This window comes from Prionailurus bengalensis, chromosome C1 (assembly GCF_016509475.1).
Source record: "Prionailurus bengalensis isolate Pbe53 chromosome C1, Fcat_Pben_1.1_paternal_pri, whole genome shotgun sequence".
Taxonomy (NCBI): Eukaryota; Metazoa; Chordata; class Mammalia; order Carnivora; family Felidae; genus Prionailurus; species Prionailurus bengalensis.
The window spans coordinates 41,235,126-41,261,378 of NC_057345.1; the positions used below are offsets into that span (position 1 = coordinate 41,235,126).

The 26,253-nt window shown below is 48.3% G+C and overlaps 1 protein-coding gene across 14 annotated transcripts in view; it reads right to left on the minus strand.

The window, feature by feature from the left end:
* TTC39A (tetratricopeptide repeat domain 39A) overlaps nt 1-26,253 on the minus strand; it is a 54,322-nt gene that overhangs the window by 12,067 nt on the left and 16,002 nt on the right. For 6 of the 14 annotated variants that reach the window (XM_043578740.1, XM_043578743.1, XM_043578742.1 and 3 more), the window contains exons 2-12: nt 19,894-20,001; nt 11,406-11,537; nt 10,513-10,589; nt 9,280-9,347; nt 7,563-7,627; nt 5,448-5,547; nt 4,076-4,141; nt 2,081-2,189; nt 1,493-1,560; nt 1,350-1,409; nt 302-463 (exon numbers count right to left, since the gene is read on the minus strand). In XM_043578740.1, coding sequence (XP_043434675.1) covers nt 302-463; nt 1,350-1,409; nt 1,493-1,560; nt 2,081-2,189; nt 4,076-4,141; nt 5,448-5,547; nt 7,563-7,627; nt 9,280-9,347; nt 10,513-10,589; nt 11,406-11,537; nt 19,894-20,001 — 1,015 coding nt within the window. The other 8 variants (XM_043578741.1, XM_043578748.1, XM_043578737.1 and 5 more) reach the window with 4 other exon arrangements.

The window sequence follows — 26,253 nt, forward strand, 5'->3', positions numbered from 1 at the left end:
GCAGAAATAGAACATTTCCATCATAATAGAACATTCTGTTGGACAGCACTCACCTAGACAGTGTGAGCCATGCTTCTGTCCCTTATGACTAAAACTGTTGACTGATGCTTTGTAGTTCTAAACTTTATCTGCTCCTCATGGTCTTTAGTTCCTTCCAACCTATTAGAATTTATGGTTCTATTTAAAACTCCAGCTGATTTTCAGGTTTCAGTTAAGGGTTTGGCTCTTATGGTCTGGAGTCTTATGGCCAGGCTGTGTTGGCCCGGTCCCCCAATGACCCCAACACTTGGTGTCAGCCCACCTTAGACCAGGAGTTCTCCTTGCTGAGCAGGTCGGCATAGAAGTAGGCCATCTTCCACTGGCCCTTGTAGGTGAAGCACCACATCAGCTCCCAGTAGCACATGTGGTGGAACTGCTTCCAGTGCTGCTGGGCCTCACAGCACTCCTCGAACCGCTGGATGGCCTGTGGGCACCTGCTGGTCAGCCTCATGGCCCCACCACCCCACCACATCACATAGAAGACCCAGCCTTTTCCACTGGTCTAGTCTAGCCCTGTGCCAGGCTTAGGGAGGGAGGGCAGGCCGCAGCACTGGGGAGATGGGACAATTCTGGGCTCCAGTCCTAGTTCTACCCACTAAGTCTCACTTCCTGCCCAACTCTGGGACTCTAGTCTTTCAGCACAAAATGAAAGGATGGGATAGAGCTATAATGGAAGGATAGGAGGCAGTGGAAAGTTATTAATATTAAAGCAGCATAATAATGTCTGCACCTCAGAGCAGACTCCAAAGTTTCCAGTAGCTCTCATGAAAGGAACTGGACCTAGGGCATCTGTCCTTCTGCTTGAGGAATCAGATCCAGGGCCAGCTGGAGACCCCAGAACGCCACACTGTAACAGTCCCTCCTGGGTATTCTGCCAGACCCATGACCCTCCCCCTCTAACCCCTTCATTGGCTCCGTCCCACCTATGGAGTCCAGACTCCTTAGCCAGGCCACCAAGGTGCCAGTCTCACACCCTGGCACCACTACTGTGCCATTCACAGTGCCCATCGTCATGCCCTGAGTAGGCCTTCCCACCACTCTGCCTCACTCAAGGACCTCCCTCTGCAGGGAGCTGCAGTCTTACAGCTCCTTGCCAGATCCTACTCACCACAAATGCCACCTCCTCCCTCATCTTCCTAGACTGTCTCATTCAGAATTGCTTCTCCTACCCTGCTGTCTTGTTGGTTCTCCCTTGGAGCACTCCTCCCAGTCTGCCCTGTCTCTAGTGTGTCTGTGTCTGTGTCTGTCTGCTTACTGGTCTGGGAGACCCCAAGGAGTCGCCAGCACTGGCCCAGGCCCCCATTACTCACTGTGTCAACATTGCCTTTAATGGCTTCAATCCGCCCCGCAAAGAACAGGAAGATGGCGCCCTGCAATGACACGCACGTGGGTCTGTGTGGGTCCACAAGGCACACATTGGCTGGGGGTGTTGCAGCAGGAAGCAGGGGCTCACCTTAGGATATCGCTTCAGGTAGGGGCTCAGGAGCTTCTCTGCCTCCTCAATGTTCACATTCCCAGTACCTAAAGGAGGTGAAGGGACAACACACATCACCACCACCAGCTCTTGTAATCCCTCCAGCAACCCACTAGGAGCTTCTCAGGGCCTCTATTTCCCTCTCTGTGAAATGGGGATGATAATTCTTCTACCTCCAGGATGATGTGAGCATTAAATAAGATGATACAGATATCATCCTGGGACATCACAAGACTCAATAACAAAGAGCCATGCCTGCCAAGGTGGTGCCCACAACCCCAAGGACCTAACTACAGTGCTCTCACACCCTGCACAAGGTGGGCATGGCCATCCCCATTTCACAGATGAGAAAAATGAAGTTGGAACCTGGTCACATTGTGAGGAAGTGAGTGGTCAGCAAGCCAGGCCTGAAGACAGCTGATGTGGCTCTGTTGATTCTGGTGTCAGCGCCCCATCCCCAGTCTTGTGGACCCAAGCAGGGTCTGCAATCCCTTGCCATCTCATCCCCTGCCCTTAGAGCCAACAAAATCCCAGAAGCCCCAGCTTTTGCCCAGGAGGCGCACCTACCGAGCACAAAGGTGAGGAAGGTGTGGTAGCAGAGCAGCAGCATGACACAGAGCACAGCACGGAAGCTGTGCCCGGATGCGCCCTCCTCCAGCTGCAGCAGCCCGTAGTCCTGAGGGAAGAGACCGACAGGCTGAGGCCAGCCCCAGCGTGGGCAGGGGCCTGGGAGGTGGCTGGACAGCCTTGAGAGCAGTGCTGCTGGAACGGGGGTGGGGGGGTAATGGGAGGGGACAGCGCCAGACTCCAGACACATCTGGAATCCTGATGGCCAGGCCTCCTCTACGGGCCTCAGCAGCCTTCCTGGGGGGCAGGGGACACTGCTGCCAAGGCCAGGGCAGAGGCTTGGGTCCAGGTGTTCCCTGTTTCTGCAACAGCCCCTTCCCTGCTCCTGCCTTTGTTCACTTGCTTGCCCCCATGGTGGGTACTGAGCCCCTGAGCAGCCCCTGGTGGGGGAGGAGGAGGAGGCCAGATTCCATTTAGGCAAATAATCCTAACCACAGTCTCAGGGCATAGATGGGGCCAAGATGACTGCAGTCTGGGAAGGCTTCCTGGACAAGAAGACTCTAGAGCCTGGCTGGGGAAGAGGAGAAGCCAGATTCCACTTGTATCCCTTCCTGTAGTCTCTGCCCATCCTGTCTGTTCTCCAGGATGTTCTTGTTCTTTCTAATACACAAATCTGACTTACCTCACCCTTACCTCAAACCCTCCAAAGCTTCCTTGCCTTTAGGAATAAGTCAAAGCCAGAGCTGGTGCCTGAGGGCCCTCATACTCTGACACCGCCTCCCTCTCCTCCTGGCCAGGCAGGCCACATTATCCCACCCCTTGGCCTTTCTCATCCTCTTCCCTCCTGTCATCATCCTGAAATCCTTCTTGTGACCCAACGGCCTTCTTAAGGGACCTTTAGAGCCTCTGGCTACTGTTTCCCCAGACCAGGGCCATGGACCAGAGATGGCAACCAAGATTTTAAACGTCTCCAGACAGACATGAGGCATAGAGTCCCAAGTAAGGGTCTTCCCCTCTCAATTCCCTGTCTTCATGGCATCAGGGAGAAAGCCTCAGTCCCGTGCTGGTGTGCATTCAACATCCCTGTCGCTCTAAAAACCTCTTCTCACAGGAAAACAGCCTCTACAGATCATACAACCTGCTTTTGCAAGATTGCTTGGCCCTCACTATATCTATGATTATGTTCTTATCGTGCCAAATAATATGGGTTTTCTATGTAGTAATGTTTCCTTTAGATAAACTTACATAAAAAATATGAACCATTTTTGGGAAGAATAATACATAAATAATAACACAGAGGTCTGCAGACATGGCAAAAATCAGGAAAGGTCAGAGGAAGTTCAAGTTGAGAGGCAGTGATCAGTCAAAAAAAAAAAAAAAAAAAAAAAGTCCCTTGTTACACCCAAAAAAGGCCCAGAGGAGGTTGACTTTTGCTCTAAATCACAAGAAGGAGATGAGGCTGGAATGACCCAAGGCTCCTAACTTCCAGGCCATTGTTCCTTCTGCCACATGGGGCCTGCTCCACCAGGGAACTCCCCCTGATCTGCTACCTAGTACTTAGACTCCTGCCCTTAGCAAAGCCTCTGGGTGCTTCAGTCCTCTGGTTTCTGCCCTCAAGGTCTGCAGGGCTTCCCTCAGCCATTTCCCACACAAGAAAATGGTCCCAAGGGAAAGAACCTGCTTAAGGTCTTCCAAAGGGAGGAGGACCAGGATCCTGACACTGGTCAGGCTCAGAGAACATGATTCCAGACCACTGCACAAAGCTGCCCTTCATACCTACCCTTACCCTAGAGCCTCTTCACCCTGTGTGAGGCCAGGCAGGTATCACTGGCCCCATCTGATTGGAAAAGAGACTGAAGCTCAGAAAGGCCTGGGCCTTGTCCAGGGCCACATACTGAGGGGTGCTGTGCCATTATTGGCACACAGATCCTGCAGCCCCTCAGCCTCACCCTGTTCAGCTGAGCCACTCAGAGGTCCCAGAAGTCAGGTGGTTACCTTGTTTCCTGAAAACCCCACAAACTCCAGCAGCCGCAGGATCCTGGTAGGAAGCATGGACAGCGTCTGCAGGAACAGAGGCAGGTGGGCCTGTGGAGGGGCTGGAGCTGTCCCTCCTACTCCCCAAGCCCCCAGAGTCCTGGGGGTAATCCTGGGGGAGTAGAACCTATCTCCAGAATGCCCACAAGAAAGCCCCAGGTTTCCCATAAAGCCAACTTCCCTAGATAGAGAAGCACTACAGTGTGACAATTAGAAGCAGACTGTGTCTAAATCCTAATCTCACCATGCCCACTGGGTCACCCTGGGCTAGCTACATATCCCCTCTATGACTCAGTTTCCTCATCTGGGAATAATGCCCCCTACCTCCTCGGGGTCCTGTGAAGATGGATCAAATTAATATATGTAAAGCATATAATGGAGCCTGCACATAATAGTTAGCCATTATTGTTGTTACAAAGAATCTCTGCTCTGCACCAGGGCTCCATCATTGCATTTGATCCTCAGAACAGTCCTGCAAAGAAAGATTACTGCCCCTTTTGACAGATGGAAAAATAGAGGCATGGATAAGTGACAGGACATGTCTAAGGCCCCACAGCTCATCAGAGGGGAAGCCAGTTCTTAAACCCAGGACAGTCCAGCTGTAACTTGCTAAAGCATCCAATGAACTCTGCCGTTTGTACTTCTCAGCACTTGGGCCAAGATCCCCGTTCTCATTTTACATACAAGGAAACTGGAACCCAGAGTGGGGCAGGGACACCCCACCACCCAAGGCCTGCTCTTGGAACAGGCTTTGCCTAGAGGGGAGAGAGCCATCCCCTGCCACACACACTTCTAGACAGGTCTATGGACACCCAGGGCCAAGAGTCTAAATTTTCAATGAGCAGCTCCTCCTCTCAGGAGTAGGCTCAGAGCCTCTCTCACATTCCTTCTGCCTAGGATGCCCTTCCCCACCTATAGATCCTTCAAGATCCAGCTCAGATACTCCTCGCTCCTTGAAACCTTCCCCAGCTCTTCCAGGAAGGGGTCTTGGCTCTGTCCCTGCAGGTTGCCTGCTGCTTCCAGACCTGTCTCCCTCCCCACTACTGGTCAATGTTTAACCACCAGCTCTCCAGGATGGAAAAGGCCCTGATTTATTGTGTTTGTCTTTTTCTGGTCCTATAAATACTGCCACCATGGTGCATTTCAAGCTTTCAACTTGACTTGGGAAGAAATGCACAGAGAGACTCTGAAGCACCTCCACCCCACCTCCATCCCAGCTCTGAGCTCCCCATGACATTGGCAATGCATCTGCTTTATCACTAGGTCCCAGGATCAGCTCAGCGCCTAGCATGGTAGGCCAGCAGGGACCATGTGAAGGTGAATTCCCACTCACCAGGTTGAAGGCTCCCACGCCGAGCTTCACCCCTCCTTCAAAATGCCTGTGGTTCTCTCCCTTACAGTATTGTGAGGACTGCACGAGGCTGTCCAGCTCCCTGTGGAGACAGGCAAAGTCCTTTTCAGCCACATAACAGCGGCTAGGTCCCATTCCAGCTGGGACTAAGGTTGTCCCCCACTCCCAGCTGATCTCAGAACTCCCTGGTGGTAGACTGATAACAGTTATGACAATCAGAGAGCTGACATTCAAGGAATTTCTGACCCCATCTGCCTAATAACATAGTCCTTGCCCCTGAGCGTCGGCTTTATCAGCCCCAGCACACTTGCCTTGTCCAGCATCTAAGCATTTTCACATGCTCTTCATTCTGTCTAGAACAATTTCTCAACTTTGGCACTACTGACATTTTAGGCTGGATAAATTCTTTCTTCAGGTAAGGAGGGGGCTATCTGTATATCATAGGATGTTTGGCAGCATCCTTGGCCTCCACCCACTAGATGCCAGACGTAACCTCCCCCCAGGTTGTCACAACCAAAATGTCTCTGAATATTGCCAAATGTCCCAGTGAAGAGCCACTGGGCTAACTATAACACCCCCTCCTCCTTCAGGAAGTCTAGCTGGGGTCTCTTGGTTGAAATCCACCCTTCTTTTTCCTGGTCATCAATTGCATAGAGTCCATATCCCAGCCTGTCTTGGGCAGGACAGAAGCTTTAAAGATGTGCCTGCCTCTTTCCCAGGCCATGAGCATCTTGAAGCCTTTCAATCATCAAACACTGACTGAGGGCTCCCTGTGTCAGGCACTGGACGACAGCTAGAAGCAAAGCCACCAAGTGGCTGCCGTCACAACTCTCCCACTCTAGGGAACAGATCCTCCCCCGCCCCCACCATCAAGTCACTGTGGGGGTGGAGGGGGGCTTCAAAGGAGAAGACTCCTGGGGTTTTACCCAGTCTGGGGTTCAGGGAAGGTTTCCCTGAGAAGCTGACACTTGAGCTGAAACCCTAGGGATGGGATGGTTAGCCTGGCACAGACTGTTCCCAGCAGAGATACAAGCATGTCCAAAATCCCTGAAGTAGGAATGAGCTCAGCATGTCTGAAAAACTGAGGGAAGGCACAAATGTTTGAGGCAGAGTGGGGTGGAAGCTGTTGCTAGGAGGGCTAGGAGGAGCTCCCGGAATGACTCGGGACTTTATCCTAAAAGCAAGAGGAGTGTCGGGAACTGGTAAGGGGGTGACCTGACAAGGTTTGTGCTTTGGAAACATCGCTTTGGTAGCTGAAGAGACTGGAGGGGGCAGAGCACAATTCCAGCACAGACCCACAAGGCCATGCAGTGTACATATGTGCACATATGTACATGGTGTGTTATATCCCAGTGGTACCTTGAAATCACACTCACAATCTCTCTCCAGGGAAACAGTCACATTAGATGGAGAAAATAAAGATGATAAGTAGTCTCAAGTCAATTCAACTTTTAATAGAAAGTGAGTTTTAATGCCAAACTTGGGGGAAGAAACTGGGCTTTCAAAGCTTTTTTTTTTTTTAATTTTAGAATTAGAGACAAGAATTGTGGTGCCATGTTGAGTAGAAGTGTTCTGGACTGAGTCTTATTTCTTTTATCCTTAGACAAAGCCTGTGCTTGGCCCAGTGCTGAGATGGCATGGAAATGATCTGGCCCTCAGGGAGCTCCCAGCTTGGGGAGGCTGTGTGTGTGGACACCATCCCTGTGTACTAGAGGGGTCCAAGGAAGGCTTCATGGGGAAGGTGGCATTTGGATTGGGCCTTAGTGGATACGCAGGGGTTCTGCTGCTGTTCTCAAAATTACTGTTCCCGTGTCTGTCTCCTAGCCTCTACCTCATCAAGCTATTTGTGCAGAATCTGTCTTATTTTCCCCAGGGTCAGGCATAGACTCAGGGGAACCAAATGAACAGATATACCCAGGAAACCACGTAAATAATATTCTGGAAAACTGAGGTCCCGAGGGTGCAGAAATCTGCCTGAGGTCACATGGCATTCTAGGCATCCAGCATCCAGCCAGTGCTACCTCCCACAAAGCAGCCTAAGAGGCACAGGGTAGTAGATGCTGTGGACCCAGGCTCCCCCAGACCAGCCCCACTCACTTGTAGGTCTGGTAGCTGTTTCGAACTTTGATGCCGCCCTTGATGAAGCTCACCATGTTCTCATCCTGCAGGAGGGAGAGACGCTAAGAGTCAGGCTGGGTGGGTAGCCACAGGCTTGAGAGGGATCATACAAGGCTCTGGGCCCGGCCTGCCCCACCTTGGGCCCAGCTCTATGAGGGGTTCTGGGCGGCACTCAGGGGTTAGCCAATCCAGTCCTCTGTAACCCCTGGGACTTGAGATGAGGATCTGCTTGCCAAACAAGACCTCCAAAATGTCCAGGGCCTGGAGGAGGCACTCCCGATGGTTAACAGTGCCTCCTCCAGGTAGAGGAGTTGTGGGAGAGCAAGAAGGATGCTCAGTTTTGGACTATTTGTGTTTTCTACAACAAGCATCTATTTGTCACATTTGTAATTTAAAGCACTAATACCTACAGCCCACTTGTAGTTCCACTCCTGGGAGTACATGAGTATGCCCTAGAGAAACGAACAAACATGGGCTACAGGAGTTACCTTCAAGAATGTTCACTGCACTACTCTTCACAGAGTACAGAACCAAAACAACCCCAATGCCCTTCAGCAGGAGACTGGATGAACAAACTGCTATACCCATAGAAGGGAATATTATACAACTATATAAGGTTGGGTAAAGAAAGCAAGTCCCACACAGCTTGAGGCCTTAAGAAGCTTGAAGCTAACTAAAATGTAACAGTATGCTCCTCACACATGAATAGGAAGCTGAGAAAACTGTTTTTTAAAAAATAGGTTGGGGGATAATAAAACTCTAGCCAATGGTTTCCCCATGAAGGAAGCAGGGGACAGGGTGGGTAGAAGACTCGTCAGCAGTATTCTGTTCTCTAATTAGGTGGGGAAATTCATGGGTGTTTATTATGTGTAATAATAGAATAAAAAAGGCCATACACAATGCAATTATTAACAGTGATCCTAATGAAGAATTAGGATTATCTAATTCTGTGAGGTAAAAAAAGGGAGGACAGCTAACAAAAGTAAACAGTACCCCAATAAAATTCTTATGTGCCTGTCTACCCCAACACACGTATTTACATGATGACTGTTATGTTATAACCCAGATTTTCTGGTGAAATCATGAAGTGATGGTTCTCATAATTACCACTGTGTGGTGAGGAGCACAGGCTCCAAGTCAACCAGACCTGTATTCAAATCCCAGCTCTGCCATTTGCTAATCACGTGACTCTGTGAAAGTGGCTACTCCCCTCTAATCCTCCCCTTTACAAGCCTGTGGTGAAGATTTAACAATATATGTACATTTATGTAAAAACAACATGCAACGTGTGTAAGGTATGTAAAAACTACATACGTATAATATACACATAAATCCTGGTATGTCGTAGAATCAAGTTTGATTCATTCAAACTTGTTTGTTGAATGAATCAAGTACAAAGCAGGCTTTGTGCTAATGCTGGTCACCCCACGTGACCCTCAGCAGGAAAACAGCAGTCGTGAGGTGGAAGCACATCCTAGTAGTGGATGGAAACATGTGTGCTGAGTGTGGAGGGGGTAAAGCCCATCACCTCTGCCACTGAGCCTGGCTAGGGTTGGGAGTGTTGGGGTGACTGAGCCTCAGTCTTCTCCCGGACCATAAGAAGGCGGACTGTGGCTGCTTATAGACCCTCTGGCTTGGAGTTGGTGACTGATCTTCTGAAATCCCCAGGCTGCTTGTACAAGAAGAGGGTTCCTACCTGTAGAAAGGTCAGAGCTGCTCTCTGCAGCAGGCACTCTGCATAGCAGACTTCAGCATGGATTTCCTCTGCGGGGAGAAAACCAGCCCTGAGGCCTCCTGGGACTCTCAGCAGGCAGCACAGGCCAAATCCTCCCCACTCTGGGAGGTGGTCTGGTTCCTTCACAGCTCTCAGCACTGTCTAGAATATTCTCACTCCTTGCACTTGCCTTCCACCTGGTTCCCCCATCCCACCATCCAGAATGTCAACATAGGGCCCTAGGCCTTGTTCTCTTGTTCTCCATGTATCACAGTGCCAGGCAAGGAGAAGGTGCTGGGTTGAATGGATAAACAAAGAAGATCCTAATCCAGGGAAGCCCACAGGCTGTAGGAGTAAGGGAAGGAGAACTCACATAGCCCAGGGAGTCAGGAGAGACTTCCAGAAGAAAGGACATTTGAATTGAAAAGGAATGGAAAGGTGAGGCAAGAAGAGCTTTCTAGGCAGAGGCCTGGGAGAACCAAAAAACTCTGATGTTTGGGGACAGCCAAGCCACAGAAGGTCGAAATGGGGTTAAGGTAGGGAGAGACTTAGGGGACAGGTAAAGATGAGGGGCAGAGGTCTGACTGCAAAGGGCCTTATACATGGGAGGGGGGTGCAGATTTGGCCCTGTGGGTATCAGGGAGCTATGGAAGGCAAGAAGGAGGAATGGCCTTGTCAGGTTCATTGTCTTGTGTTAAAAACTTCAAGGGCCCTTGAGGCTAGAGAACACCATTTGCTCCTGCACTGAAGAGCCCTACCTTGCTCCAGCTGGCTGCTGCTACTTCCGTGACTGCTGCATGGGGTCGCTGCACACAGGCTCTGGCAGCCTAGACCATCTCTCCCACTGCCTTCAGCTATCTGATCCCAGTGCAGGCTCCAAAACCATATTCCCCTCCAGGGCACTTGTGATCACTATGATCATCAGGCCAGTAAACCTAACCAGACACACAATTCTAAGCCCACCCTAGCCTGAAAAGCAAAGCTAATGACCTCGTGATGGCATTTTCTCTCCCCAGCTTCCAGGTCCTCAGCAGGTAATGCCATCAGGGAAGTGAGCCTCCCCTGCTCCCCAGCTCACCTGAGAGCAACTTCTCAAAAGGGCCCAGCCCACTCTATGAAACTGGGAGATTAACCGCCCCTTTCCCCACCCATTCCTGGGCTGGGGACAGGGCTGTCTGGGGTCAGCGGGGTTGAGAGGACATTGAGATGCCACACCTTCCGTGAATTGGTCCATAGTGGGGCGATGCACCAGGTTGCTAAAGGAATCTGTTACAGAGGACTTCTTCCGGTGCCTGAAGAGGAAAAAGGGGCCTCAAGTCATTCAGTGAGGGTGAGCCAGGGGCCCAGGTGGGCTCAGATGCATCTCCCACCCTTCCCATGGACTCCACACACACTGAACTGGCAACTCTCCCAAGTCCGGGCTTTCTCACACTCTTGCTTCTGTTGTTACCCCTTCTTGGAGCCCCCTCCCCTCCTTTCTCTGCTCTGGCCAGTTTCCAGTCAATCTTTCAGGAAGCAGCTTTGGCATAACCTCCTCCAGGAAGCCTTTCCTGCTCCTCTGACAAGAACCCTACAGCCCCTGACCAGGCAGTTCAGGTGTCAGAGGTGGCCAGTGCCCACCCAGCACAGGGCCTGGCCCAGGGGTGTGCCTAGTGAAAGACGATTCCAGCTGTGCATAAACACTGAGGGTCCATTTGTTCATTCATTCACTCAAGTGGTTTATGTGTACTGAATACCAATTATGCACCAGGCCCTGTAACCCGTGTCTTCATTCAGTCTCCACAACAGCCCTACCTTCATACCTATTTTACATATGAAGAAAGTTGAGTCCAGAGAGAGACTTGCCCAAGATCAAAGAGTTACCACTTGACAGAGCCAGAATTCATCTCCTTAAAATCAGGCCTGGCCCCTGGAAGCTGCTTAGAGACTGGCTCAGATCATAAGACTCCTGAGGCAGAGCTGACAGGGACAGCTCCTAGCGCTTGGGGACACATCCTCTTAGCCAAAAGGAGCAGCATTAATAGTGGCATTTAGGCACTGGGATAGGCCAAGAAGACAGAAGGACAGACCTCATGACCCCTCGTCCCTGCCCGCCCCATGGCCCGGACCTCTGACACAGCGTCTGCGCCTCCTTCATCATGTTGCCAGCAAGCAGGATGTCCTGAGGGTCAAAAGTCATCATGGCCTGCATCTCCAGGATGGTGGCATATGTCAGCGAGTGGTACATGCTCTCCTTGGTTCTGCCAGAGAGAAGGGACATGAGAGCGCCAACCCCCAGACCTCCAGAGGTAGCTGGCCTGTGCCAATCACCTCCATAAACTACCCACCCAGCATGGCAGGGAAACAGAGATTCAGAGAGCGGAAGAGACTCTCCCAAGGTCTGACCCTCCCATTGCTGCTCAAAAGGCCTCAGATCCCAGCTCCTCTCCTTTCTGCTAGTGGCACCAAGTGACTTTCCAACTCTGAGCCTGTTTCTCATCCATTCTGTAGGAATGGCAGCAGCAAGAATGTTGTGTGGACTAAAGTAGGACTTCAGCAACCTGTTGGCCTGAGACCGTATGCCCAGTGCCCAGGGCCTGCCTCTCACCTTCTGCCACACCTCCTAGAGCAGAGCCCAAGTCCCTTCTATCCTCAAGCTCCCCTTCCCCATCCTGCCCCCTGCGCTTGCCCTATCCTTGTTCCCTGGGCCTTATTGGCCTCACCCCCTCCTGCCTTTCCCCATCCCATCATCTGACCATGTGGCTTTCTGGTTAAGTTCTCCCATGGCTTTCATGTCCCATGATATAATGCCTGGGCCCAAGGCTCCACACAACACAGGTTCTGCCCACCTCTCCAGCCCAGCCCTCTTGTCACTTCTGTTTCTGCCCCATGACCTGCCCTCCCTGACTCATCTATCAAGGCTCTCAACTGCCTCCAAGGCCACTGGGCATCCAAGGCTCCCTCCTCAGGGCGCATGTGTCTATAATGAAGCACAGGTCATACTGAATTTATATCAGCAGAGGCTTAGCTCTCTCCTCAGACTGAACTGTGGGCACCTCAAGGACAGAGCTTGTATGGAACTCATCTCTGTCCTCAGTACCAGCGCCACAGGCCCTTTGTGAGTAGCCTCAGGAAGCCTTCTCCTCCTGCCATCTTGCTTCTTCACAGCCCAGACCTCTCAACAGAAAAGCATATGGCAGGGGCTTTTAGTCTAACACATGGAAAGAAAAGCAGGAAGGGAGGGACAAGAAAAATGCCAGTTCCCCTCTGCACTTGGGGAAGTTACAACGTGTCTCAGCCTTGATTTATACTTCTGCAAAATGGGGACAATAATTCTGGCCTGCCCAGGTCCCTATGGGATTGGCAGGGGATCACTCTTGCTCGTCACATGGTAGGAGCTATAGCAGTTTTCACTCCCTTCCCTACACATCCCCTCATTAATTATTTACAAAACTCCTCAGTGCCAGGCTTATGCTGGGAACTTCAGGGGAAAGAGATGACTGTTCTATTGTAAAATCACATGACTTCACCCCTTTTCATACCTTTCTCATTCATAAAACTGTAAAATTAAAAACTCTTTGTAAATTAAGTGTAAATTTTGGGTGACCTCTCTGCCCAGGTAATATTATCCTGGGGAGCCAAAGGTTTTTAAAGGAAACCAAAGGCTGGCCCACCCCTCACCAGCCCTGGCAGCTGTCCCAGGTCTTTGCTAGAACTCCTTAATCTGAAGGCAGTGGCTTGTGGAAAAGAGGCCACAGCCTGAAGTGGGGACAGAACTCAGGCTTCAGCGTCCCTGAGACACAGGCTGGAATCTTGGCTTTGCCAGTTACCAGTTGTGTGATCCTGGTGAATCTTATAAACTCTCTGAGCCTCAAGTTTCTCCTCTGTAAAATGGATACAATAATCATTCTCTCCCAGGGCTCTGGGTTGCTTAAATAGGACACCCAGGCCAGAGCCACATCATTGATGCTCAATAAATGTGAGTCTGCCAGGGTCAAGGGTCACTGCCCTAGAGAGAAACTCTCTCCTTCAGCAGACGTTTCCCTGGCAGTACCCAGACCCACCCCTCCAGATAATCCCCTCCCACCCCAGGCCTCTTGAGTTCTCAAGCCCCTGCCCCTCTCTTCCTCTCTCCACACCAGTGAGACCTGGGACTTAGCCCTAAGCACCCAGTCTGATACTGAGTCCAGAAGGAGGGGCAGCCCCACATGGGCAGCTGGCAGGGAAAGTGGAATTTCTAGTCTGAGGCCGAGTGCCCAATATGCACCTGCAGCTAGGAATCCTGGCTCTTCCCCAGCCTACCACTGGAAGGCCCTCAACTGCGTTCTGGACTGGGACTTGTGGTACAGGCATACATGGAAGGTACTGAAGGTTTGGTTCCAGACCATTGCAATAAAGTGAAGCAAGTCAAATGAATTTGTTTCCCTGTGCACATAAAAGTTTAATTAAGTATGTAACAGCATTATGTCTAAAAAAATACAAAACTTAATTAAAAAATACTTTATTGCTGGGTTATTGGGTGGCTCAGTCAGTTAAGTGTCCAGCTTCAGCTCAGGTCATGATCTCACAGTTCATGAGTTCGAGCCCCATGTCGGGCTCTCTGCTGTCAGCACAAAGCCCGCTTCAGATCCTCTCTTCCCCTTCTATCTCTGCCCCTTCCCTGCTCTCTCAAAAATTAAAAAATAAATAAAAAATACTTTACTGCTAAAAAAATGTTAATCATTATTAACATTTCATTGAGCTGTAATAGTTTTGCTGGTGAAGGATCTTGCCCTGATGTTCATTGCTTCTGACTGATGAGGGTGGTGGTTGTAGAAGGATGGGTTGGCTGTGGCAATTTCTTTAAATAAGACACGGGGTGCCTGGGTGGCTCAGTCAATTAAGCATCTGACTTCAGCTCAGGTCATGATCTCATGGTTCATGGGTTTGATCTCCGCACTGGGCTCTGTGCTGACAGCTCCAAGCCTAGAGCCTGCTTCAGATTCTATGTCTCCCTGTCTCTGTCCCTCCCCCACTCATACTCTGTCTCTCTCAAAAAAATAAATAAATAAAACATTAAAAAAAAAGACGACAATGAAGTTTTGCTGCACTGGTGGACGCTTGGCTTCACAATTTCACAATTTCTCTGCACATGTGATGCTGTTTGATAGCATTTTACCCACAGCAGAACTTCTTTCAAAATTGGAGTCAATCTTCTCAAACCCTGCTGCTGTTTTATCAACTAAGTTTATGCAATATTCTAAATCCTTTGTTGTAATTTCAACAATATTTACCAGGAATAGATTCAATCTCAAGAAATCAAAATCTTTCTTTGCTCATCCACAAGATGCAACTCCTCATCCGTTCACGTTTTATCATGAGATTGCAGCACCTCAATCACATCTTCAGGCTCCACTTTTAATTCAAGTTCTCTTGCTCTTTCTGCCACATCTGCAGTTAACTTCCTCCCCTCAAGTCTTAAACCCCCCAAAGTCGTCCATGAGGGCTGGAATCAACTTCTTTCAAACTCCTGCTCATGTTGATATTTTGACCTCTTCTCATGAATCACAAAGTTCTTAATGGCATCTAGCATGGTGAATCCTTTCTAGAGGTTTGCAACTTACTTTGCCAAGATCCATCGGAGGAATCACTACCATCACTAGCCTTATGAAATAGATTTCTTATGTGGAGAGACCTGAAAGTTGAAAGGACTCCTTGAACCATGGGCCATAGAATGGATACTGAGTTAGCAGGCATGAAAACAACATTAATCTCATTGTACATCTCCATCAGAACTCTTGGGTGATGAGGTGCATTGTAAATGATCAGTAGTATTTTGAAAGAAATCTTTTTTTTCTGAGCAGGTCTCAACAATGGGGATAAAATATTCAGTAAACCATGTTAGAAACAGACATCTGTCATCTAGGCTTTGTTCTTCAATTTAAAGAGCACAGGAAAACTAGATTTAGCATAATTCCTAAGGGCCCTAGGATTTTCAGAATGGTGAAGGAGCACTAGCTTCAACTTAGAGTCACCAGCTGCATTAGCCCCTTACAAGAGCCAGCCTGTCCTTTGAAGCCAGGTCCTGACTTCTCCTCTCTAGCTATGAAAGTCCCAGATGGCATCTTCTTCCAGTATAAGGCTGTCCCATCTACACTGAAAATCTGTTGTTTAGTGTAGCCACCTTCATTAATGGTCTCAGTAGAGCTCCTGGGTGACCTGCTGCAGCTTCTACATCCTGTCGCTTCACCTTGCACTTTCATGTCATGGAGACAGCTTCTTTCCTTAAACCTCACAAACCCACCTCTGCTAGCTTCCAACTTTTCTTCTGCAGCTTCCTCACCTCTCTCAGCCTTCACAGAACTGAAGAGAGTTAGGGCCTTACTTTGGATTAGGTTTTGGCTTAAGGGAATGTCGTGGCTGATTTGATCTTCTATCCAGACCACTCAGACTTTCTCCATATCAGCAATGTGGTCAGCAATCACTTCGTTATCATTCTGTATATTCACTAAAGAGCACTTTTAATTTCATTCAAGAACTTTTCCTTTGCTTTCATAACGTGGCTGTTTGGTGCAAGAGGCCTACCTTTTGATCTGTCCTGGCTTTCAACACATCTTCCTTACTAAGCCTAGTCATTTCTAGCTTTTGATTTAAAGAAGGGACATGCAACTCTTCCTCTTACTTGAATACTCAGAGGCCATTGTAGGATTATTAATTGGCATAATTTCAATGTGGTTTGCCTGTACAGAGGTAGGACAACTCCCCAAACCCCAGACACCCCAAGTTTATAATCCAAAGTTCTTGTTTGCTTACAAAATCCTGATCCCTGAAAACAAGAGTCCCTCACCTCTGAGCTAAACCCAAATCTGGGACATGATGCCCATTGGGGTCCCACTTTCTGGGCCCAGACCAGCTGTCAAACTGGAGAGGGCACTGGAAGAGCCATCAGAAGAGCACAGTGTTGGGACCTGGGGACTCCCTGGCCATGTGGAGATCAGCTAAGCCTTGGGGCCTCCAGCTCTTCCCTCCTCTACCAAAGGCAAAGTAAAATAAAGCTACTCAAAGAAGTGACAAACACAGAAAACAAATGCCCAGGCTGGGGAGGAGTGGGTGGTGGGACTGGAGTCTGATGAGCCCATTACTCTCTGAGGGCAAAGTATGAATAACAATTAAATGAGACATTGCATGCACAATGAGGAACAGTGAATGAAACTGGACCTCAACATTTTTTGAAGCTTCAATGGCTACAAATGGAGAGGAAAGGTCATTTTTTAGCAAGAATTATTTCCCCTAGGGGCGCCTGGGTGGCTCAGTCGGTTGTGTCCAACTCTTGGTTTTGGCTCAGGTCACGATCTCATGTTTCATGAGTTTAAGCCCCCGTCGGGCTCTGTGCTGACAGTGTGGAGCCTACCTAGGATTCTCTCCCTCTCTCTCTTCCCCTCCCCAACTTGCTCTGTCTCTCAAAATAAATAAATAATTAAAAAAAAATTATTTCCCCTAGACCAGTGGTTCTTAATAAAGATGGGGAGATATTTTTCCTGTCCTCCTCACCCCAAGCCTCCATCCCAACCTCTAGCATCTGCCAAATTTCTCAAAACATGTTTTGGTTGTCACAAGGTGGGTGTGGGTGAGAAGTGTGTTAATAACATCTACTGTTTGGGAACAATACTCTTAAACTGAAAAAGAAAGAAAAGATTCTTTTCTGGAATGGGACAAGAGCTAAGATAAAGAGTAGCTTCACTACCTTAAGTGTGAAGTTAAAAGATACCCTCATGGAAAAACTGGTTTTCTCCATGGTGCCTCCTTCAGGGCAAGCTTTTCCTCTCTGAGGCCTGAATTGTAGGGCCTGAGGTGGACTCCTGAGGTGAGGGAATGAATGCCCTACTGAGGTGAGGGAGGATGAAGCAGCCCCTCAACATGCAGTGGCTGTGGGGAGGGGGTGTAGAACATGTGGGGGAAGGTCAGAAAGGAAGGTGGCAGGGAAGAGCCTGCTTAGGGACAGGTAATGACCAGAAGGGAAGTGGAGCTGGGGAGTCTTCCAAAATACTAGGAGGGGAAACTAGATGTTCAGGGATGGAGCAAGACCGAGCTTGGCCTGCCTCAGACTGTGGCCACACTCTTGCTGCAGACCCAACCCCTACCCCACCTCAAGCCCAGATCCCCTTAGAGGGTGGGGATGAGGTGCGGGGACTGCTGCGGAGGGATCATTATAAGACTCATGATCATCACATGCTAGAATCCCCACTGCCCCCAGAAACTGGGCCATTAACTCCAAACAGGACAACAATGGGTCAGTCAAGTCTACAGAAATTGAACAGGTCAGGCTTGTGAACTCAGGGGAAGCAGTCCCCGAGTCAGCATTTGCCTTTCCTCAGAACTTGAGGGAACCAGATGTGGCAGAGGACAACCACAACCTAGAGCTGAAAAGAAGGCGTTAGGCAAGTAGGCAGCACACATGATTAGCCCCTGGGCCCCTCACCCCTACCCCAATCCCAGAATTCAGGCAGCCAGGGGTACTCTTGACCAGGCTGCGGAACAGCTTCTCTGGAGAAGCTGACATCTGGGGCCAGGTCATCCAAAAGCCAATCCCAGCAATTACAAGGTCAAGGAGCCAGGTGCTTCCCTTCTGGTCATTACCTGTCCCTCCTCCCTGCCACCTTCCTTGCCCACCTCCCCCAATATCCAAAAGCCAATCCCACCAATTACAAGGCTAAGAACTGGCTCTTAAATATGACCAGACAGTCAGGGACCATCAGGCATTTGAGGAAAGCCCCCACCAGAAGATTCTCCCATTACATAGAAAAGGGGAACCTGGAAAAAATGGAGATTATACAGGAAAATAATAAAGCATTTAAAAGAGAAACATATTCTGTGATAAAAATAACAACAAATACTTACTAGAGTGCTCACTATATGCCAGGCCCTGTCCTAAGGACTCTCATACTCCAAATATAGATATAAAGAACAGAATGCACCCAGAAACCAAGAATAAGATGTTGTAGGGGAAAAAAGAACATTCAGAAAACAATGAGTCTGAGAAAATTAATCATATGATCTCAGAAAAAAAGAAAATAGAAGGATCTCTTCTAACTCAATAGGAGGATTTAATGATAAGGTTGAGGAAATCACCCCCAAACTAAGAGAAAACAAAAAGAGAAAGAAATGCAAAACTGAGCAGAAGGTAGGAGGCTTAGAAGAGGACTAGCCCAGGAAGTCCAATGTTTGACTTAAAGAAAGCCTGAGAAAGGGAGACAGAACATGGAGGGGTTGTGCTAGACAATGTCCTAGAACCAAAAGGCAGTCTCCGAATTATTTTTAAAAATACCTACATTTCAGCACATTATCATGAAATTTCAGATTTGCAAGGATAAAAAAGACGATTCTAAAGATTTCTGGGGAAGGAAAAATGATCACGTGCAAAGTTAGAAAAAATTAGGGTTCCTGTGGCTATAGTAGATGCTAGAAAACAGGGATGCAATGCCTTCAAAATTCTGAGGGGGGAGAATTACATTGATGTAACTCCTTCCTAGGAAGTTTCTAAAGCATATGCTCTGATAAAATGAGGGAGGGTACCAGAGAAAAAGCCAGGTCAAAGAAACAAGAGAGAAGTAAAGAAGTAAATAAGAGAGAAGTTCCAGGAGATGGCTGGGAGATGGCCAGTAGACACAACTATCCTCCAGGGGACAGGTTTCCAGGAAAAACGTTATAAAGAGTTCAGGATAAATGTACAGTAAATTAGGCCAATGAAAAGACAAGGCAGGGGTACCTGAATGTCTCAGCCAGTGGAGCATATGACTCTTGATCTCAGGGTTGTGAGTTTGAGCCCCACATAGGGTGTAGAGATTATTTAAAAATAAAAATAAAAAATCTTAAAAAGAAAGACAATAACTCCAAAAAAGAAATGTAATCTTACAACTCATCTCTGTGATGAGCATTAGTTACCTAATTATAATAATGTAAATACTATAAATTTTTCCAGACACTGTAATATAAAGATAAGAGAAAGGATGAGGGAAGGGGAAGGGAGGTAGAGCAGGGGTGTAAGAAAGCTAAATTCTTGTCTACCAATAAATGTTTAAAAGTAAAAGGTAAAAAAATTAAAAACGAAAAGAAAAAAAGAATTTTATGGAGTATAAATTCTTAATGTTTTTAAAAAGTAGAAAAAAATGACAAAGAGCAATATAAGCCTATTATTTAGAAATAGGCAGCAAACACTAGAAGAAATGGCTAAAAGACTTGAGTAAAAGCAACTCAAATCTTTGGTACTCTGGGGAAAAATGAAGAAAAGCGGCTGTGTTACAGCTGACAGGGGAAAAACCCCGAGTGGATTCAGTGGGAACAAGAAATCAAACTGGGAAAGGCCATAAGAACCCAAAAGTAAGGAAGTCACAGCGACCTTGGGGAGGACTGGACTGCTCAGGGCTGTAGAATGGGGAGCCCGAGCCCCTATTTTTATGGGACTCCCAGGGTTCATGGTGACCCAGAAGGCTGAAGAGATTCAGTTACATGGGGTTCCTCTTACATAAGACCTCTGGTTCTCCATGACCAGACACTACACGTAGGCTCCCATGTATGTGCACATGCGTGTGCACACACACACACACCTGCTCCCACCCCCAATCTGGGCTTAAGCCTCACCTGGGCTTGAGGTAGCTGAGTGCTTCTGAGAACTGGTTGGTGAGGAAGAGGTCCAGGGCAGTCATACACTGGTCCAGGGCCTCATGGAGGCTGCTCACAGGAGTCCTGCTGGGAGAGACATGGAAGTGACCAAGAGCCCTCAACCCCTGTCCAGGCTAGAACAAAGCCCCACAGGGCCCATGCAACCTCCTTGCCAGCCTTGGATGCCTGTCAAAAGCTCCTCCAGGGGAGGAGACACAAAGACACAAAGACACAAAGACAATTTGGACATACCTCTAAGTGTTCCTAAAGGTGGGAGAAAAGAAGAATGGGGGTGTCATCTGAGATCTGGTGGAGGGGTTTGGGGAGGAGCAGAGGATGGAGAGCAAGGAAGCCTCAGGAACAAATTTATCTTACCCCTCACAAGGTTAAAGGGAGTCTTTATGGCCCTTCTGACCCATCAAGCTTTTCTTCCCCACTCCCCAGGGGGGCACAGCCCACCCTCTAAATCCCACTTCAGTCCTTTTCCTCTTCCTCCTTCTCCAGGACTTCTCCTGCCCATCTTGAGCCTGCACTCTAGAACTCCAGAGACACTGTCACAATGGGCTGTGGTGTGCAGGCCTCTCAAAGGCCACCTTCCCTGTACCTGACCCTCTTCCAGCCCTTACATTTCTCTATAGCTTTTATCACTCTCTGACATACACATATATATTTCTTTCTTTCTTTCTTTCTTTCTTTCTTTCTTTCTTTCTTTCTTTCTTTCTTTCTTTCTTTTTTTCTTTCTTTCTTTCTTTCTTTCTTTCTTTCTTTCTTTCTTTCTTTCTTTCTTTCTCTCTCTCTCTCTCTCTCTCTCTCTCTTTCTTTCTTTCTTATTTTATTTTGTCTGTCTCCCTCCACTAAAAATAAGGTTCCTGAGGGCAGGATTCCTTCTTCTGTTCAGTGCTGTATCCCCAGAATCTAGCATCTGGTACAAAGTGGGCTTTTGATAAGTATCTGTTAAGCGAATGAAAACTGATTGAATGAAGAGTCTCAGGCTGGAACAAATCCCTGAGCTGTCTGGGTCTCGGCTTCCCCGACTGAAAAATGAGAGATTAAACTATAAAATCCCCAGAGTCCTATCTTGAGGATGTCTCTTCTCAAGGAGTCTCTTCTGAGTGAGAGAAGGTTCCAAAAGGGGCCTTGATGACCTCACTGAAAGGAGATCCTTTCCCCCAAAGTTAGTTAAGAGAGTCCCTTTCCACCTGGTAAACATCTACACATAACTTTCCCAGTTCTAATGTCTCTTCCTCTCTGATGCAGCAGCAGATCTTCCTGGCAAATTGAAACAAATTGAAACAGGTACCTTGTTCAAAACTGAACTCTTGTTCATTCTCTCAAGCCTGTTCTCCCCCAGTCTTTGCCATCTTAATAAATGACATCCCTCTACCCAGTTTCTCAAGCCAGAAATCTGACAGTCAGCCTTGATACGTCTACCCCATCACTAAGCCCTATCAGTTCCGCCTCTGGAAAATCTCTTAGCCCAGCCCCTTTTTGTGCCCAGTGAAGGCCACCAGCACCTTCACCCAGGGCTGATGGAAGACTGGCCCTTCCACTCTCACTCCTCCTGCCCCTGTTCTCTCTCCGTTAAATCGTTCTGCTCAGTATTGCAGGTCTCTCAACTCTCTTCTTTGCAATCTCTTTGAATCTGTTACAGTCTGAGTGATTTCTTCAGATCTTTCATTTCACTAATTCTCCACAAGGCATGTGTGATTTGCTATTTTTCCTGTCTACTGAGTTTGTAATTTCAATGATTATATTTTACATTTCCAGAAATTCCATTTGCTTCCTTTTCAAATCTGCTTGGTCGTTTTGGGCAGTATTTTGTTCCCTGCTTATTATTTCCAGTCCATCTTGACTCCTTTACATGTTTTAAAAACATTTATATTCTAGATCTCATAATTCTAGCATCTTTAGACTCTCAGTGAAACAAATTCTGTTGTTTCTTGCTTTTGGTGTCTACTACTCACAATGACTTGTTTCCTTGTGTGTTTTGTAATTTAACCATGAGTTCCTATTTGGCTGATCCCAAAGGGATCTTAGGAGAAGGATCTATTCCTCCAGAGAGGATTTTCATTTACTTTGGCCAGATTCCCTGGGCTGCTACCATCCTATGATACTTAAGTTACTTTTTTAGGTTAGTATTTCTAGGACCACAAAAGGAATAGGTTTTCAAACCCAAAATTTGTGTGAGGGCAGATTAAAATTTATAAGTTTCTAGGGAGCCTTTTTTCTCCACTAGACCTGTCGTCCCCCTTTATGAAAGGGTGTCTACCTCTTTCTGGTCAATATTCCTATTTGCTGGGGGGATAGCTCTTTGGAGGTCCCAGATTCATGTGGTGGTATAAGGGGGACAAGTTTCAACTCCTCACACTATCACTGGGCTGGCCCATCCCTTGAATGGTCATTAAAACTCCAGGCTCTACCAACTTCAGCTCAGGTCATGATCTCGCAGTCCAGGAGTTCAAGCCCCACATCTGGCTCTGTGCTAACAGCTCAGAGCCTGGAGCCTGCTTTGTATTCTGTGTCTCCCTCTCTCTCTGCCCCTCCCCACTAGTGCCCTGTATCTTCCTCTCTCAAAAGAAATACACGTTAATTTTTTTTTAATTAAAAACAAAAAGAAAAACAAAAACGAAGTCCTCCAGGTTTTAGACTTCTGGAATTCATAAATATCTTCACATTGCTATGGCTTCATCTCATTTATCAGCATGATTTCAGCTTTTTATTCTTGGCTTGAGAAGATTTGTTACTTTGTGGAAACTCAGGAATGTATTTTAAAGCATGTTTGGAGTAACCCATCCAGCCTCTAGGTAGTTTTTATAAGGGAGAATATTGGAAGCATTATTGCCTCTAACCCATCCCTCTCATAACAGCCAAAGTTCTCTTTTTAAAACCTGAATCTGACCATGTCACTTCTGAACTTGAAATCCTTCACTGGCTTCCCATTCTCTTAGGTGAAGACCAAGTTTCTTTCCATGGCCAAAAAAGCCCCATCAGAAACAGCCCCTGCCCCTCTCTTCATGAGAAGGGCACAGTGTCTTCCTTTGTGCCCAGGGCTTAGCCTAGTGACTGGTGTTCAGTCTGCCTATTCTGTGAGCACTTACTGCCCTGGGTGTTTAACTGGCATTCTCTCCTTGAGTCTTCACAAAGCCTGTGAAGTAGGATTATTATCCCCACGGTAGATGAGGCACCGAGGAGAGGTGACTAGGCCAAGATCACATGCCCAAGCATGGGTCCTAAACAAGTTTCTGCCTGAGCCAGTGCCCTTCAGCTCAGCCCCAGGAAGACAAGTCTGTTGTTGTCCTGGCTTATGACTATCTCTAAACAATTCCAGAGCCAAGAGCCTACCTCCCATTTCTGTATAAACACCACCACCACTACCACCACCACATCCGCCTCCCATCAAGAAAGAGGTTCTGGGGGCACCTGGGTGGCTCAGTCCATTAAGCATCCGACTTCAGCTCAGGTCGTGATCTCGCAGTTCATGAGTTCGAGCCCCACGTCAGGCTCTGTGCTGACAGCTCGAAGCCTGGAGCCTGCTTTGGATTCTGTGACTCCCTCTCTCTCTGCCCCTCCCCCGCTCATGCTCTGTCTCTCTCTCTCTCTCTCTCTCTGCTCTCAAAAATAAATAAACATTAAAAAATTTTTTAAAAAGAAAAAAAGAAAGAGGTTCTGCCTGCTTGGTCCACATGGAGAGAAAGATGCACAGACAGATGGACATAGAGTACAGAGGTGAATTCCCTCCCTTGGCAACCCTAGCACCTCTTCTGCTGAACCGTAGTGAGGTGATTCTGAGGTGACTCTCCAGACTGGGAGCTGTTTTGGGGTGGCCCTGGGGCTGATTTTCGCCTTCCTTTTCTCCCACAAATACCCTCTAATCTCTGGTTCTGGCCCAGCCCTGGCCCTGCCCTTGAAGACTTCACTGTCTAGCAGAGAGACAAAGGCAGACAGAGGCATTGACAGCCAAAATCATCAAGGCTGCATCATGGGAATCACTGAAGGCTAAGGACGCCCAGAAGTGGAAGGGGAGCACTCAACAGAAGCTTTCTGGAAAAGATGGCACTGAACTGAGGACAAGATGGAGAAAGAAGTCCATGAAAGGGAAAAAGCCGAGCAAGGAGCTAGAGTCATGATACCACAGTGACAAGGAGGCACAAGCTATAGGGGCAAGGTGGCAAGACAGGCTCTAGAAAGCCTCCTCTGGAGGGGTGAGGCAGGGGTGTCCTGGCTGGCTGGGGAGCTCAGGAAGGCTGGGGACACTGACCCCATTTGACTTAATGACTGCATTAATTCACCACCACTGAGAATATCACTCCAAGTTCTCAATCCTCCCACCAGCCCAGAGGCTGGCACGCTTATCTGCATTTGACAGATAAGGAGATAAAGACAGTGAGGGCAGGGGCCTAGTCTCCTCCACCCAGGAACCTAGGAGAAGGCAGAAATGCTTTCCATAAAAGCAAACTGCCCAAAAACATTTTTCTTCCCCTGGCTGTGATTGAGGTCCCCACTTCTCTGCAGGCTGTCCCCATGTCTTCAAGACCTCTATGCTCCAAGTCACCTTGCCAGCCCATATTAACACATTACTGAGCTTCTGAGGGGTTGATGGTGGCCTTTCCACTCTGCCTTGGAGAACCTGAGGCATGGAGGTGGGGAGGGGGGCGCTGAGCTAGATGGAGCATAGAGCAGGGCTGGTAACCGATGCCAGGAGCTTTGGCATCACAGGGGAGGGAGGTTTGAGGCCGGAGTGAGAAGGGAGGTGGAGTAGGGGTAGGGGTGTCAGACAGCCTGAAGTCACCCCATTCTCCCTTTTTTTAGCAGATTTAAAAAAAATTTTATTTTTTATTTTTTATTTATTTATTTTTGAGACAGAGAGAGACATAGCATGAGCAGGGGAGGGGCAGAGAGAGAGACAGACACAGAATCTGAAGCAGGCTCCAGGCTCTGAGCTGTCAGCACAGAGCCCGACGCGGGGCTCAAACTCACAGACCATGAGATCATGACCTGAACCGAAGTCAGACGCTTAACCGACTGAGCCACCCAGGTACCCCACCCCATTCTCCCTTTGCCTCCCCCTCCCCACTTTAGTCTGCCTGGAAGCTGCTACCCTGACATCTGACGGGCAGAGCTGGATGGAGCAGAGGAACCTCTCATTCCCCACGGGGGCAGTAGAGGCAATGCAAGGAAATCACTTAGGGAGCAGAATGGAACCACAGCTGGCTTTTCCTCCCTGCTTCACCATTCAAGGGGAACTGTGGCTGAGGGGAGCAGGGGGATGATCTGTGCATGGGGACCTATCGCTTCCAAAGTGACCTTTCTTCTTTTAAATTTTTTTTAGAGAGCACAAGCTGGGTGGGGAGCCAGAGGAAAGGGACAGATGGATGGAGGGAGGGAGGGAGGGAGGAAGGAAGGGAGAGGGAGAGAGAGAGGGGGGGAGAGGGAGAGAGGGAGAGGGAGAGGGAGAGAGAGAGAGAGAGAGAGGAAGAGAGAGAGAGAGAGAGGGAGAGAGAGGGAGAGAGAGGGAAAGAGGGAGAGAGGGAGAGAGGGTGAGAGGGGGAGAGAGAGAGAGAGGGGGAGAGACAGAGAGAGAGAGAGAGAGAGAGAGAGAGAGAGAGAGAGAGAATCTCAAGCAAGCTCCATGCTTAGCACAAAGCCTGACACAGGGCCCAGGCCTCAATCCCACCAATGTGGGATCATGACCTGGGCTGAAATCAAGAGTCAGATGCTCAACCAACTGAGCCACCCAGGTGCCCCCCAAAGTGACCTTCCCAAATTGCATATATGATTGTGACTCTCCTTCCAGAGAGTCCCCTTAGCTGTGAATAAAATTGAGCATGATATGGCATGGAGGGATGTGACGTGGCCTAGTACAGTGTGGCCTTCAAGAGTATTGTAAGTGGATAACCCTGGTCTCAAACTATAGCTCAGCAGTTACTTGTTGGAAAAAGTTAGGAAGGTTCTTTAACCTCTATAAGCCTCAGTTTTCTCATCAATAAAATGAGAGTGGCAATACCCACCTCCTACTGTTGTTGAGAAGAACAACTAAGACAACGTAAAGCACAATAAGAAGTATTCAGGAAATGTTAGCTGTTGTTACTTTTTTTCTACGGTTATGTATTTCCATCATGTCTGGAGCAACATTACTTTTATTATTTTTTTAATGTCTATTTATTTACTTTTGAGAGAGAGAGAGAGAAAGAGAGAGAGAGAGAGAGATAGCAAGCAGGGGAGAGGTAGAGAGAGAGGGAGAGAAAAATCCCAAGCAGGCTCCATGCTGTCAGCAAAAGCCCAACACAGGACTCCATCTCACGAACTGGGAGATCATAACCCAAGCCATAACCAGGAGTC